Raw genomic sequence first — 15,891 nt, 5'->3', positions numbered from 1 at the left:
TTTTCCGATCACCGATCAGGCTATTTTTGGCCATTATCGGCCGAGCATGATCGGCTGCCGAGCAATCGGAGCACCTCTAGTAAGCAAACACAAAATATGTTCTGTCTTGTCTTTTTCCCTTCTGCTGTTTTATTTTCAACAAAATGGGCATTTAGTCATGGCTTTTCCCTTTAAATTCATACATGTACCGGTAGTTGAGAAAAAAGCAAGATCCATGAAGGATTCATTAAAAATGAGAGTGTGCACTACGCAGTAGGTACACTGGGTTAATAATAATCTGTACCTTCTCAAAAGTTGTTTTGCTTTGTGATGCAGCTTTTCATACAATACATCCAAACTCATTGGTTATGGAGCTCAGAGGCACTTGACATAAAACCTAGATTTTACATCCATGAATGTAACTTTCATAAAGGTAGCAATATTCTTATTCAATAATTGCAATCGTGAATGAGTGATTTTGCGAAAAGGGTGGACTTGAACTCTTGATCTGATCTTGCCCTTCAAGTTCAACTAGGCCTGAGCAGACCTTTTTCTCAGCTTTTAAACGGTAATGATGTAAGGTCACCACAAGAGGGTGCCAACTCGTCGAGATTGAGAGACAGATCAGAGTTCCTGCATGACGTAGCGGAAGAAGGCGTGCAGAAAAAGCAGTGTGTTTGGCGCCAGTGCTGAGACACATGTGTATCGCGTGCTTCTCATTCCAAACTTGAACTTGGCTCTGAGCGCAGTTGTATATTGGACGTCTTATTGATTTGTTATTACACCCGCTCTTTAGTCTTAACATGCACATATACTTTTGCGGTAGCATAAGGGGTGGCAGAGACGACGTGGTGCTCTATCAGAAGATTGTTAAGAAATGCCAGCAGTATGGTACAGTTCTGACGGAGCATGTCAGCCACGGCAACCTCACGGAAAAAGGTACACAAAGAACAGCTTTGTTTTATATCGGCAATATTACCTTCTCCAAGTGCAGCATAAAACTTGTTGAGATTGAGTTGAGATTTTGGCCATGATTCTGTTCCATGGCCACTGCTGGCCAGTCTGTGTGGTAAATTATTTACCTGGAAGAATTTTAGGCCTACTGCAGGCAATGCAACCACTCTGGTTAAATTGTTGCAAGATGTGATTTGCCATTCTGTTTCTACGTGTTTTCTCAGGCGAGGATGCAACCGTTAAAGGGGACAAGGCAATCCACGATAGGGACATGGAGTGGCTTGAGATGTCAGATGGTGAACAAACCTCCCCCTTACATACAACATGCACCAAAATGATGACAGATTCTGTAATGCTGCACATCTACTTGCAACACACACAAGTCCAAATAATGGTCATTTTGTAACATGATGACGTACCGGTATATAATGACAATCATCTTTTGCAGAGAAAAGTGCACCCAAATGTTGTAATAGCAAGTAGGCCTATATCGAAATCACCATGATATGGCTATACAAATACTTGTTGAGGGAACTGATATTGATATTCATACATCATACCGGTCAATTGATTGCAAGTGTCTCTCCCTCCTATCTGTCTTCCCATCTCTTCTATCTATCTCTGTCTCTCTTTCTCTTTTTGCCTTCCTCTCCACTCTGTTCTCCCCTTTCTCTCTAGTCATCGTAGCGGAGGTGACACAGCCGTCTCTTGGTGTGGGTTATGAGCTGGGCCGGGCCCTAGACATGGGCAAGAGGATCCTGTGCCTCTTCAGACCGTCTTCTGGCAGAGGTACAGTATCTGTCTGTCTGTCTGTCTGTCTGTCTGTCATGGCCTTTCATCTCTCTCTCTCTCTCTCTCTCTCTCTCTCTCTCTCTCTCTCTCTCTCTCTCTCTCTCTCTCTCTGGAAAGGGAATAAATAATCCTGTATAAAGTGGTTAAACTGAATGGCTACGGAACACAGAACCATATTACATTACATTGCATTGCATTTGGCAGACGCTTTATAACCAAAGCGATTTTCAAAAGAGGACATAATCAAGCCAACATCACAAGCAAATACAAAGTGCACCGGAGATATACAGAACAACAAGTGCAGTTGCAAAGAGGGGTTAGTTTTTTGTTTTTTTTAAAGAGTAAATAACGAGTACACACACACACACACACACACACACACACAAACTAAACTAAACTAAACATCATGTCAGGAGTCTGCCCTGGGGCAAGGCCAGTTCAAGCATTAGTCTAGTAGATTCTCTCGAAAGAGGAAGGTCTTTAGTTGTTTCGTGAAGGCTGCAAGAGATGTGCTTAGTCTTGCTGCCTCTGGGAGACCGTTCCACCACTTGGTATCTACAATACCATATTAGTTGGTAGGGGTTAGTTGGTGACCTCCATTCTCCTCACTTCCTGTATGTATTGATTCTTTCCTGTCTGCACAGTGCTGTCGGCCATGATTCGCGGGGCTGAGAATGACTCTTCGTTCCATGTCAAGAACTACTCTGAGGAAGAGGTGGAGTCCATTCTGGAATCATTCTTCGGTTCCCTCAAGAACTAAGAGTTAGAACCAATGAGAGAACTCGCTGGTTAGAACTTTATGTAGTAGTAGTATCACCCTCCTTGTCTCCGTGTTGCCTCCGCAGAGGAGGAGGATGTTCTACACAGTCTCACCCCAAGTAGTCAATTTTTGACACCCCAAGACTGCAATTTTTGACGTCTTGGGTATTCCTTCCACGTCACATTTTGACTATGTCCTCAAAGGCGCCCCCTTGTGGCAGCATAACGTCATTGAGGTTAGGTTTAGGAATAGTTTTAGGGTTAGGCCACATAGTCAAAATGTGACGTGGAAGGAATACCCAAGACGTCAAAAATTGCTGTCTGGTCCAAGGTAGTCAGAAATTGACTACTTGGGGTGAGACTGCGTTGGGATGTTCTGAAGACTAGCTGGACTCAAAGGAAAGGATAGCTTGGACATACACCAATATCTGCCATGTAAATTACTCAACTCATGTCAATAGACAAAAATCATGAATACTATCCTACCACTTTCACACTCACTCTCTCTCACATGCACACACACACACACACACTCACACACACACAAACTGTATGGGTCTTAATTGATCAAATAGGCCAACCAAAACACTTTATGTATGTATGTAGCCTATATTAGATGTGTTTGCGCTCTGCAGATTTCAAAGACTACATTTTCCATGATTGTCTGTGTTGACCACATGCTACAGCTACACGCTCCAGCTAATACCTTGCACTCTCGGTGGAGTGTGTGGTGACAAACATTGTCCACCAGATGGCGCCATACTGTGCCTTTATAAAACGAATGGACACTTCATTACCATCTGCAGTGGCGAGAGGAGAGGGCCACCACCAGAACAACTTGTAGGTGGCTTTGCATTGTCACAACTAGAAGTTTTGTTCCAGAATAAAGCGGACTGGGTACGTTGTTTGCCCAGTCAGTCCTGTCTCAGTGAACTCCGCTCCATGTTTTGTCTCTCTCTCTGTCGGCGCTCACACACACACACACACACCCATCACACCTGACTGGGCTCATCAAATATAAATATATACTGCGTCGTCATAAATAATTCACAAAACAATGCCACTGTCAGCTTTGCCAGCTGTGTGCTGTCCAGTCCCTTTCAGAAGGTGTTCTTGTATCTAAATACTACATGACCAATAATTTCCCCTGACCACTTTTCTTCTAAAGATGACTGTAACTTCACTGTAGCTCTTTCCCGGTTTATTGATCAATCTCTATATCTTGCCTTTACTGTAGTAAGTGGTGTTTTTTCAAATGCTCTGCTCACACACAGAAGAATATTTGCCTTGTCCAAAGCACCCTTCCGCCCTTAAAGGTGCACTGTGTAGGATGGTGGTCAGCGTAGGCATTGCAACTATGCAGCTCATTAAAATTGTGCTGCCTATTGCCAAATTGGAGCTTTTCATGAATATTTGCTATTACTAAAAAAGGAATATTTACTAATATGACCAATACAGTTAGTTTTCCAGCAACAACTTTTTAAATTCTGGAAATTCAAGATGGCGGACGTGGAGAAGATCCACCATGTATGAAAAGGTGCAATTTTCCCAGTCGTAATGAATACTTAGAATTAGATAGTACTCGTGAAAGGGTTAACATTTGTGAATGGGCATCATGAGTTCTGGAGATCAACTCTAAAAATATTACACAGTGCACCTTTAATAACTTGAGCAACACACTACAGGGAAAATGGGACTGATAGGGATTGGTACAAATCTTTGATGTTCGTAACATTACATTCAGGTGACTTAGAAATGTACCCATATTGCCATCGCCACTTTCCGCATTGCGTCTTACATCGTTTCTTCGCCTTTATTTAAACCAGAAATGCCTTATGTAGGTTACTGTAGTTTAGGGGTGTTGAGTGTGATGTCATGTCCCTGTATGGCTGAGGTAGGAGCTACTGCCAGAGCTCAAATGGAGTGTGCTCTGGGGTCGACCAACTGTATTCGCTCTCTGAGTGCGTTTTAATATGCGACCTTGCCTCCTCCACTTGCTTCTCGCCATGATGACATCACTGACAACAGCATTATATTTCAATATCTTGCAAAAGCTCAATTGTAGAGTCTTTTTCTCATTTGCAATTGGGATGGTGAATGAAAAAAAGTCCCTCAAAAGTTGTTGTGGCTAGGCTGACAGCTGGGAAACTTTATCGTTTTCTCCACGGAGGAGGGGCCAGGAGGCGGGACGAGGAGACAAGCGCAAGTGGAGGAGGCAAGGTCGCATATTAAGACGCACTCTCTGTCTCTGAGAGACGTGTTCTCCTAACAACAAGAAGAGCGGTCAGAGATGGCATGGCAGCCTAGAGCTAACTTCCTGGCCAGCACTAGATGCATGCGATGTTCAGAGGTAGCCAGGCTGTGCCCTCCTAGTGACACAACAACTTTAGCGTTGCTTCTAGTTAGGCGAAGAGCAATACAAATATCGTTTCTGAGTTCCTGAAAAAACGGGAACTCCTCCCACTTTGTCGGGCGCAAACAACCATTAGCAAACTAAGGGAGACAGGTCAACCATGCCGTTTGGGAAATGTTAATTGTTGTGCTCTTGGTCAGACCAAGTCTCAAAGAGATTTGAAAGTTGATGATAATCAGACTAGTTTCCAAGGTGCATATCAATCTTTATGGCTCTGATCTGTTTGGTGCCCACTTAAGACGACCAAGTCATCACGGTTGACATATAGACAGACAGAGAGACAGGGTCATTGTAATACCTGGACCAATTCCCTCCATACCAAGGTAATAATTGTTTTACCCATCTCAAAAAGCAATTACAGTTGCACTACAGCTACTGGTACAAGTCAACTCAAGCAATTCAATGACGGGTGGGCTGATTGCTTAGAAGTTTTAGAAATACAACCTATTTTTCTGTAAATGCAACATAAATTAATGACCTCTTATCTGAGTGTTGTTGCGGTCACTAATTCTTTATTACTATGCAAGATATTAGGGTTTTACTTCAGTGTGCTCATCGACAGACAATCAAAAAAATAGGACTATAGCATGAAGGACAATATGAAGAAACACTGTTGTCCAAAGTGACTTACAACACTATGAACACAAGCAGGGCCACTGGCCACTTTGGCTGGGCCTAGGACAGAGTCCTTTGAAAAGGCCCCCCACCCAATACATTCAATGTAATGAGGACTGAATTATGGGCTCGCCATCTTTCTGGGGCCGTGACCCCTTTGTGTCGTGTGTGTGTCCCCTCCCCCCCCTCCCCCCCCTGTAAGCTTCCCTGAACACAATCATGAGAAATAAGACTTCCATTAAACGCTCATTACCTACAAGGACAAGAGTCATACTTGTCATTGTGGAGACCACAAGGGGGTGCTGTGGCATCACATCATTTTACGGCGCAGAGCAGTGTAGGCACTGCTAGACAGTGCTTCAGTGGCTGTGCCGAGAACTGATGCAGTAACTGGCTGTAGATATACCAGAAAAAGACTAATTCTCTATACACAAAAACTCAACCTCATAGTTTGGTGGTTACATGCCATTCCTTCCACACTCAAACAAACACTCAGCCACCAAGTAAACACATACACACACACACACACACACAGCAGGACTCAGGAAATGAAAAGGCATACAAACAAGTGAAATGTGCATCTGGGCAAAAAGTAAAACTCAAATGACTTTCCAGTTGCCAGATTTGACCATGCTGCTCGTAATGATTGTTTGTGCTAATCGTTTGCTGCCCAATTTGAATGAATTAAAAGGAGAAAAAAAAAAACGCTGTTCACTTCACTGAGAGCCTGCCAAATGTTTTTTTTGGTTGTCCCCCCTGCAGATATCAGCTCTATTTAAATTGGAATGTCAAACATCAGTAAAAGCCATCACTACTCTCTGGAGCAAACAGAAACAGCAGGAGGAAAAACATGTCATGTCATGTCATCTCATCCTGTGCCCAAAAATCATCTTGCTGTCCCCTATACTGATGGATTTCACATACCATACTCTGGAGTGGCCTGGTTTTAAACAAACCCTTGCACTACATTTCATTTGGATGTATAGTATGAGAGGATGTAAAAAAGAGGCTAACTCTGAGTAGGTCTGCTATGTTTATTAGAGGCATATAACATTTGATCTGCTCAGCTAATAACAATAACAACATTATAAAGAAAGGAGAGTACCCTAAGTTATTGCCTCTGCAGTGTTTAATGATGCCTTGAATCTAATTGTGATTAATGGAGCCATTGCATTATATGAATTGCACGCCAGGAAAAAAAAAAAACACCTGCACCTGCAATTACCTACATTTTATTGCCCTGTACCACATTTTGTTCCCCTGCAAATTGGGTGTAATGACTAATAAGTCCAATCTAATGACATACCACCTAGGCATTTTTATACAGTATAGGGCTGGAATGCCCCTAAGTAAAGGTCACAACAGAAGAGGGAGGTGAGAGGTTGGAATCAGATATTTTTAACTAAAATACAAAGAAAGTAACTCCTAGCCCCCTGGAGATTGGGTTAATAAGGACAAATCAAGCCAGCACAAGACCCAACGGGCCCTCAAAAGGGCCTTCTCTTGCACTAAAAAGTCCACCATTTTGCTATACACGCACACACCCCAGTTCCTTGTTGCTCTGACCACTCACACTTTTGTCAGTTGTGACAGTTCAAATGTTTGTCATTCAGTATGAATGTCAGTATGGCTGTAGTTACAATTAGACCAAAATATTCACATATTCATCACAGACCAGGCTGCTTGTTTTCCCCTCTGGCCTCATATGAGGGCTCCTTAGTTCCTGGGTGTTACCTGAGCCATTTGCTGTAGGGTTTCTAGCTGCGGGTGAGCGACATGGCGATTTGCAAAGGAGATGGGAGTGTTATGGACAGATGTGTTGGTGAGTATGATTGAGCCATAATGACCTGGCAGGGGGGTGCTCACCCTCTCCATGCCAGCCGGACACCATCTGTTCTGGGCCCAGACCTGCGCTGTGCTGCCCTCAAGCCTCCGCCTCCGCCTCCACCTCCACCTCACTCAGTAAGGCCAGGGTATGCATCGTCTCTCTCTATGCACTTTTGTGGTGTCAAAAACTACAATCTGGAATGTGTCTCTATGCACTGTCGTGATGTCAAAAGCCCAGCACCTCTTTATGTTGATACCTCCGCCTTGCTTAGTAAGCCTAAATGAATCTGGATTGGGTCTCAATGCACCATATCATCATGGCAAAAGCCAGAATCTGGGACCTCTTGCTCTGCTTGCTAAGTTAGCCTAGAATCTGGAGAGACTTTTGTCTGTGCTCCCTTTCGCAGAGCAAGTCCAGCATTTGTGCTGGGTTTCTCCTTCTGCTTTGTGTCATGCCAGTTAGCATGGGTGCCGCTAGGGGAAAGGTGTTACAGATTCTAAGGGCCCAAGCACTGACAGCATTGACTGGGCAGGGGGCCTAAAATTTGAATCTTTCAAGGGGCCCAACATTTCTGGCGGCACCCCTGCCTGTTAGAAGCTGAAATCTGCACCAGTTTCTCTCTATGTTGTCATCATACATAGGCCAGCATTTGGAACAGGTCCCTCTACAATCCCTGGCTGTCACTTCTGCTGATGCCAAAATCTGGGTTCAGATCCTCAAGAGCATCGCTGACTGAGCCCCAAGGCTGGACTGGTAGTCTGGCATGCTGGGCATTTTCCCGGTGGGCTGACAGTCATCAGGGGCCAATGCCGTTGATTTTTTTTACTTGTATCACCGGCCCACGATTTAGATTGGGGTGGTCCATTGGTGTATCCTTAATATACAGTGTACTGAGCCCATCATAATGGTAGTATGGGGGTGGGGCTGAAGGGCTGGTCTATGCCAAAAATGCCCAGGCCTGTTTGTGGTCCCATTTCAGGCCTGCTGAGCCCAGAAACCTATACATGAGTTCAACGTGTTTATAAACACAGTGTTGTGAGGGGCAAGGCACTGGCAGCCAACTACGTGAGCTCATTTTTTGACCGACAGCGGTTTCCAACAATCAGAGGTTGAGTTGTGCGCATGCTAGAGTCGCGCAGCCAGGAGAAAACAAAAATGTAGAACCTATGTATACTGTTCAGAGTCTGGAGTGGTTCAGGTCTCTCCATGTTCTGTGTCTTCATGCCTGCTATGTACCCTTGTTGTGTAAAACCCATATTTGAGCTGCACCTCCACTGTCTGTATTGCATACTAAGGCCAGTGTCTTTGTTTCTCGTCTATGTTGTTGTCATGCCAACTAAAGCCAGAATGTTGTCCAGGTCCTTCACTCTCTCTGCCTCACAGAGTAACCCCATCATACAAGTCAGAATCTGGACTGGGCCTCTTTATGTTGTCATATCAACTAAGACCAGAATCTGGACCCAGAACCTCTCTCTAAATAACGCACCCACCACATCTGCAACGCAGCCAACCACGTGAGCTAATTATTTGACCGACAGCGGAACTATCAGAGGTTGAGTTGTGCGCAACTAGGTTCGCGCAATCAGGTAATAAACAAAATTTAGAACCCATGTATTGTTTCTTGTTGTTCAGGGCCAGAATCGGAACTGTTGTCATGTCAACATTTCTAAACTCACATTTATCATATTTATGTTGTATTTAAATTTACAGAGAGAGATGAATTCCTTAATTTTAGAGATCCTTTCTTCCTTTCTTTAAGGTTTTCTGGGAATATTCAATAATGGATCTGAAGAACAGTTCACAAAACTTTAATGAAACTTCAGTATCAAAAATAGGAGTGACACGTAACCAAAAAAACATACATATACATATAACAAATACATATCACAAATAAATTACATTAATAATTTAAATTTATGACAATAAATCCCTATCGTTTGTCATTCTACAGATTTTCAATATATATATTTATATATATATACGTATTTATTCATATATATCAGTGCAAGAGACCAACTTCATTTTTTGATATAAATACAGTACTATGAATTTTGTTTTTTTCTTTGTTTTTGGGTGATTTTTCTTTACAAAAAACATTCTGGTATGGTCACAGTATGGTCACTGCTTATGGCAAAAATCTATGTGAGATGTTCCACTGCTGTTGTAAAATATCTGCATAACAAACAAACGAACAAACAAACAAATATTTATCTTCACATGACTTATGGCAAGAGTCCCACTACACTTATCATGAGTGACCAATCACAATGAATTGTACAGTTCAAATGATGGCCAGGTCGAGAGAGAAATCTCATTCACTGAGTTAGAACTTAACCCAGAACGTGTGTGGTTGTGTGTGTGTGCGTGTGTGTGTGAGCGTGCATGCGTGCGTGCGTGTGTGCATCTTCGTATGCGTAACCATATAAATGACCTTGTGTTTTAGTGGTTTGTGAGTGTGTGGTGTGTATTTGTGTGACTTAACAAATCACACTGCACACACAGGCTGAGTGGTCAGAAAATATCATCTCATCTTGCGAGTCCTGAATAGGCCCGTGTGAGTGCAGGTGTGGATGCACGTACGTAGGTGTGGGTGGGACCCTAGTCAGTCCAACCAATCACAAATCTTTACACACAGTTCCGATGGTGGTCAACCCCTAAAATTGTCCCCAGCACTTTAGCCCCAAGAGGTCCCCAGAGGCGTGGCTTAACTCACACCCAATGGAAGGAGGGCTATGGCTGTGTGTATAGGGATTTAGGAGGCAAGGCAGGTCCGCTCTGATAGGTGCAGGCACCACTCACTCGTGTGCTGTAACCACACCTGATTGGAGGTAGAGAAAGGGGGGAAAAAATGAAAGAAGGCGGGGTTATGGTGTGGGGAGGTGTGTCTTCATATGATCTCACTGTTTAGTTTCTTCTTCTCTAGTCCGGGCGGGTCGGGTGGCGGCTCCAGGAAACTGATTTTACACTCCTGCTCAGCAGGGGGCGACGATTGCGACAGCGGTGACGAGGAAGGCCTCACCTCCTGCCCTCGTTCCCTCGACGATGACGACGAAGACGACGACCCCCTCGTCGCTCGGCAACCGCGGAAGAACCGCAGCGGTGACGGCGACGGTGATGATGACGGTGACGACGGTGATGATGAAGATGCAGAGGAACGGGAGGATGAGGATGGAGGAGGAGGTCTGCATCGGCAGTGGGGGGCACAGTGCTTCTGCCAGTGTCCTCGGAGCACCAGAGCCCCCGTCAGGGCAACCATGGCCAGCGTCACCCCACCCAGCACCAGCAGTGTTATCAGCTGAGCCTCCGACAGACCTCCCCACCCGGTGCCCCCATGCTGGGCCATCACCTCCTTGACTGAGATCTTCAGCAGCCTCTTGTCCCCTTCTCCCTCCGCCTTCCCCTGTAACTGTCCCTTCGCCTCTGTCCCCCTCGCCACTCCAGAGTCCTGGGTGTTGTTTGTTCTCTGTCCACCACCAGTCTGTCCCACCCTCTCTGGCGCCCCCCACTGTCCACCACCACCACCACCACCGCTGCGCCCACTGCCAGGCGGCACCTGGCACGTCTTGCCCGAGAACCCGTTCACGCACAGGCACAGGAACGAGCTGACGCGGTCCACGCAGCGGCCGCCGTTCAGGCAGGGGGTGCCGGCGCAGTCGTCCAGGTTGGCGGAGCAGAAGCGGCCCGAGAAGCCCGGCGGGCACAGGCAGGAGAAGCGGTTCACGCCGTCCACGCAGGTGGCGCCGTTGGCGCAGGGCTGCAGGCGGCAGTCGTCCACGTTGGTCTCGCAGCGTGGGCCCGTGAAGCCCGCCAGGCAGCGGCACTTTAGCACCGCCGAGAAGCCCGAGAGGTCCTCGCACAGACCGCCATTCTTACACGGAGACCTGGGGGAGGAGGAGAGAAAATACATACGAATATAAATACAATACTCATTTAAAAAGTATTTACATGTTTGGCATATGCACACTGGGACCTTGCAGAGGCTGCTCGTTTTGCGTGAAATGTTGTGCGTGTGTCTCTGTCAGTGCGTGCGTGTGCATGTGCGCACATACCTGTACGTGTGCATGTGTTTGTGTGTGTTTGTGTGTGAACATGTGTGTGTGTTTGTGCAACAGTAATTCTCACTTGGTCTATAATCATAATGGTCTTGTTGCGTGTGTTACAAACAGTGCGTGCTACTCACTTGGTGTTGTAGCATGGTCCCATCTTGAACTCGCAGTGTCGGCCATGGAAGCCATCGGGGCAGAGGCAGGTGTAGTCCCCGCTGTCCTCCGTCACACACGTGGCCCCGTTACGACACGGCTCCTCGCGCTCACACACATACACGTCTGCAGCACATGCACGCACGCGCGTGCACACACACACACACACACACGCACAAAGAATGTTGTGTTAAATACTGTAGGTACATAAACACACACACAATCATGAACACACAGGCACAATAGCAATAATAATAATAAAGTCCAGAAAGAATGGGTGGACCAAGCTACAAAAAGTTTATCTAGGCCCCATGAGGGGGTTAGTCAAAGTATTGCAGGGCTGTCTGACAGAGAGACAGACAGATAGACACACACGCACACACACACACACACACACACACACACACCATAGACATAGTATCTGTAGCACACCTGTAGCCCCATAATGCTCACTGTTCCATCAGTGGAATGTTGTAATAGTCATTGAAAAGTTGACTAGTACCAAAGATTCTTTTAATTCTAACACTACTATGACATAACACAAGGCCTTTATAAATGCACTACTTGGTCATTGCCATTCTGGTAACAGCAACTGTGTGATGCCACGTCTTAACGGGTTATGAGTGGATGAGCAACACAGGGATACAAACACACACCTCTGCACACACACCTTTGTCGCAGAAGCGTCCGGTCCACCCGGGTTCGCAGGTGCACTGCCAGGGCTGATGGCAGGAGCCGTGCACACACCCCGGCATCCGCAGGCACTCTCCACACGTAGCGCCGCCCCAGCCTGGGTCACACCTGACACGCACACGCACACACACACACACACACACACACACATACACACACACACACACACACACACACACACACACACACGACAGGGTGTTACACAATACAACTAGCGCAGGCAATGGGTGTTGAATACTGGAAGAATCGCTCACAAGGTGATACAAGCATGAAACTTGGCACAAGTGTTCATTAGGACATGCTTATCAATATCAGGGGTGGAGCCACTCAGAATTCCATGTTGCATAGCAACGGTTGCTAGGTAAAGCATTTTCCCTAGCAACCAGTATCAATTATGCCATTTATAATTGATTTTGTGGTATGAAGGCATCTGTACCCAGAGTCATTGTCCTAAAATCACTGTAGCAATACTTTAAGAGGTTATACATGGCAAATATGTACGATAATGACCCCTTATGATGTAATTCTATCCACCCAAAATCATTGTAACTATGTGAATAATAAAAATTGTCATGTCTTTTTTGAAATCATGTCAAGTCTATATGGCAGGCCTATATTTATATTATATACCTGTACCAAATACTGCCAACTGACCAGACAAAAAAAAACAAATTTCAGGAAGAAAGAATGCATACAGTATATTACATGATACATGCGTGCTGTGTTGAGAAGTGTCATCTGACAGTGGTCCTCATGCTTACCCCAGTATTATTAATATTTAAATCCAAACCTAAATGGGTGCCACATATCTTTAGGATGACTAACATTCTTTCAACCTCACGGGCCTAATTATATGTCAAGTTAAAGACAAGTTACATTCAAAACAATAGTATTTGGAATGCAAAGAAATGTGTTTCTCCCTATACTAGTCAGTATAATAATTATACACCCCTCTACTGACTCTGTAGCCTATATTGTATTTACAAAGTTAAAAGTACCAAACCTTTCATTTCTTTATAACACTAGGCTATAATATTTCAGATAACTATTGATTGCTATCGACTATAGCTAGACAGAATTGAATTGAACATTTTCAATTGGCAGAATTTCACTGCCAAAGGCATTGTTTTCTCACAGTCAGCTTTGTGTAGTCAACATTTGAGATGTGCATAAACACATGTATAGTCTTAACATCTGCTCTATCAAGAACACTTCAGCAACTCTGGACAATTTGCACTGTCTTCAAGCAAATTTGACCAAAGAATCTTCCACTGTGCTGAGCCAGTCCATTCTCACTCAGCCAGAGAGGACAACTGCCGATATGACACTACATGCCTGCATTATAATAGCCAACTTCCCTCTTGATATGCTGTGGCAGAATAGCCTTCGTGAGTGGGAGTCATTGGATTGCAACGGTTTAGAGAAGCCTTCTTGAGATAGAATCACAGAACTCACACCTTGACCATCTCTTAGGGAGGTGTGACATTAACAACTGTAGAGAAATATATAAATTCTACCTCAAGAACTGACGATGATGCTTATGAGGAGTGAAATGTTCCTTAGGCATTGTTCAAGAGTGCCCCAGTCATAGATGAAGGTGTTTAAAGACCACACACATTCTTCCCAAAACCCTCACCATTTTGCCAGATGCCACAAACATCAGCTATGGCAAGAGACTGAAATTGGTTTTCACAGTGTTCACAGTCTGAGTTCCACAGCTAATAGTCTGCATGAATTGTATATGAGTATGTTTGCATGCATGATGAGATATGCTTATGCTACAATAATATCAATGGGTTACCACACTAACTGCTCAGCACCACACAGACTAGCCTAATTTGAAATTAATATTCTTCCCCAAAGCTGTCACTACACTGAACTTACACTTACTGGACTGTGTTCATCTACAGTGTAAAGGACTGTGCATCTTGTAGGGAAGCTAAAATCTCAGTATACTTTGTATAATGTCAATTAAGGCTTTCTTTTATTATCTATTCTATTATATTATATTCTAATGCCATTGTTTTCAACGGGACACCACACAGGATGCCCAGAACCAGAATATGAACATGTTATATTTCCAAGTAGCAAGATTTCAATGGGCCCCAACCTGGCCACCCCATGGTCAAAACTCTCCTGATGTAGAGGAACCAACTTGGTTTGCTTTCATTTCAGCTTTCCTCTCTTTGCACAGCTCTCCATCGTATGTATGGATTGAATGTTTGTATGGATTGAAGAGTATTTTGTTTTAATTTACAAAATATCAAGTGTCCCAACTTTTTGGATACCAGTGTGTATCTTAATATTGTAGCACCCAACTCACTGTACTTATATAGTGATTAATAAAAGGCTACCAGGACATGTCAAGAATCACTTAGGCTACAATTAACAACACAGCACTGCCCTAACTGTGTTCATTGTCTTGTGTCTTCAAAAAGTAAATAGAAGTGTATATTGTACAGGGCTTGGGCAAAATAATGGAAACACCGGTCACTTTAGAGTGGGAAGTTTCATGGCTCAAGTGGACCAGCCTGTTGGCCAATCTTCATTAACTGCACATTGCACCAGTAAGGTGAAGTGTGGAGATTCAACAGTTTTGCTCCACATTTTGCAATGCACACAACACAATGGGTGACATATCAGAGTTCAAAAAGGAGAAATTCTTTTTTGGATACAGTCTGGGTCAACACCGAAACATCCCTTTCAGAGAGTTCGGACAGCTTCCTCTTGCATCCACAGTTATTCACTTTGGATGAAGATCATCCTTCTTGGTGGTATGCAGACATTAACTTGGATGCTGTGGCTCTTGATACATCATCAAGACTTGCTGTCTTGGTCAAAGATGCAACAGTTACACGCGCACCAAGAATTTCTCCTTTTTGAACTCTGATATATCACTCATAATGTTGTGTGCATATGTCACCCATAATGTTGTGTGCACTGCAAGATTTTGAGCAAAACTGTGCTCTTACCCTGCTAATTGAAGCTTCACACTTAACCTTACTGGTGCAATGTGCAGTTAATGAAGATTGGTAACAGGCTGGTCCACTTGTGACATGAAACGTCCCACTCTAAAATGACAGGTATTTCCATTATTTTGTACAACCCCTGTATTTTTCACACAATTGCTATGACTTCAATGGAAAAAAATGACATCAAAGGGGCCATTGTTGCACATGTTGCTAATGTATAACCTCTTGAAGGATTCATGTAGTGATTTTAGGACACACGGTCAATATTCAGATCACAATACAATACATACAATTGCTCGGAACCTGTTTTCATTGATGCTGGTTGTTACTGTAAGGAAAAGGGTGCATATTTGTAATATGTAGGCCTAGCCTTTTTCAGCATTGCTACAATGCTTTTAAGACAATGGCTCAGGGTACAGATGCCTTAATACCACAAAATCAATTTAAAACTGCATAATTAATGCTGGTTGCTAAGGGAAATGCTTTTCCTAGCAACCGTTGCTATGCAACATGGAATTCTGAGTGGCTCCACCCCTGATATTGATAAGCATGTCCTAAAGAACACCTGTGCCAAGTTTCATGCTTGTATCACCTTGTGAGCGATTTTTTCACCCATTGCCTAAACTAACAGGTACCAGAGATTTCACTGAATTCTGAGAGATTGTGTGTGTGCGTGTGTCTGGATGT

General features: G+C 44.2%; 2 protein-coding genes across 2 annotated transcripts in view; one reads left to right on the top strand and one right to left on the bottom strand.

Annotated features, from left to right (window-relative positions):
• Positions 1-647: 647 nt before the first annotated feature.
• On the top strand, positions 648-3,417 carry dnph1 (2'-deoxynucleoside 5'-phosphate N-hydrolase 1). The gene is made up of 4 exons (XM_063191956.1): positions 648-918; positions 1,158-1,229; positions 1,612-1,722; positions 2,370-3,417. Exons 1-4 carry the CDS (start codon positions 783-785, stop codon positions 2,483-2,485), a joined length of 435 nt encoding a protein of 144 aa, XP_063048026.1. The 5' UTR covers positions 648-782; the 3' UTR covers positions 2,486-3,417.
• Positions 3,418-10,209: 6,792 nt separating this feature from the next.
• Positions 10,210-15,891, bottom strand: part of dlk2 (delta-like 2 homolog (Drosophila)) — a 53,089-nt gene continuing 47,407 nt past the window's right edge. Inside the window, exons 4-6 of the mRNA XM_063191176.1 lie at positions 12,210-12,340; positions 11,521-11,665; positions 10,210-11,221 (exon numbers count right to left, since the gene is read on the bottom strand). Of these exons, the coding sequence (XP_063047246.1) occupies positions 10,228-11,221; positions 11,521-11,665; positions 12,210-12,340 (1,270 nt within the window). The 3' untranslated portion in view covers positions 10,210-10,227. The remainder of the gene's footprint in view (positions 11,222-11,520; positions 11,666-12,209; positions 12,341-15,891) is intronic.

This window comes from Engraulis encrasicolus, chromosome 24 (assembly GCF_034702125.1).
Source record: "Engraulis encrasicolus isolate BLACKSEA-1 chromosome 24, IST_EnEncr_1.0, whole genome shotgun sequence".
NCBI classification, from domain to species: domain Eukaryota; kingdom Metazoa; phylum Chordata; class Actinopteri; order Clupeiformes; family Engraulidae; genus Engraulis; species Engraulis encrasicolus.
Note: the sequence above shows the minus strand (reverse complement) of the source record. Positions and strands in the feature narration are given on the sequence as shown.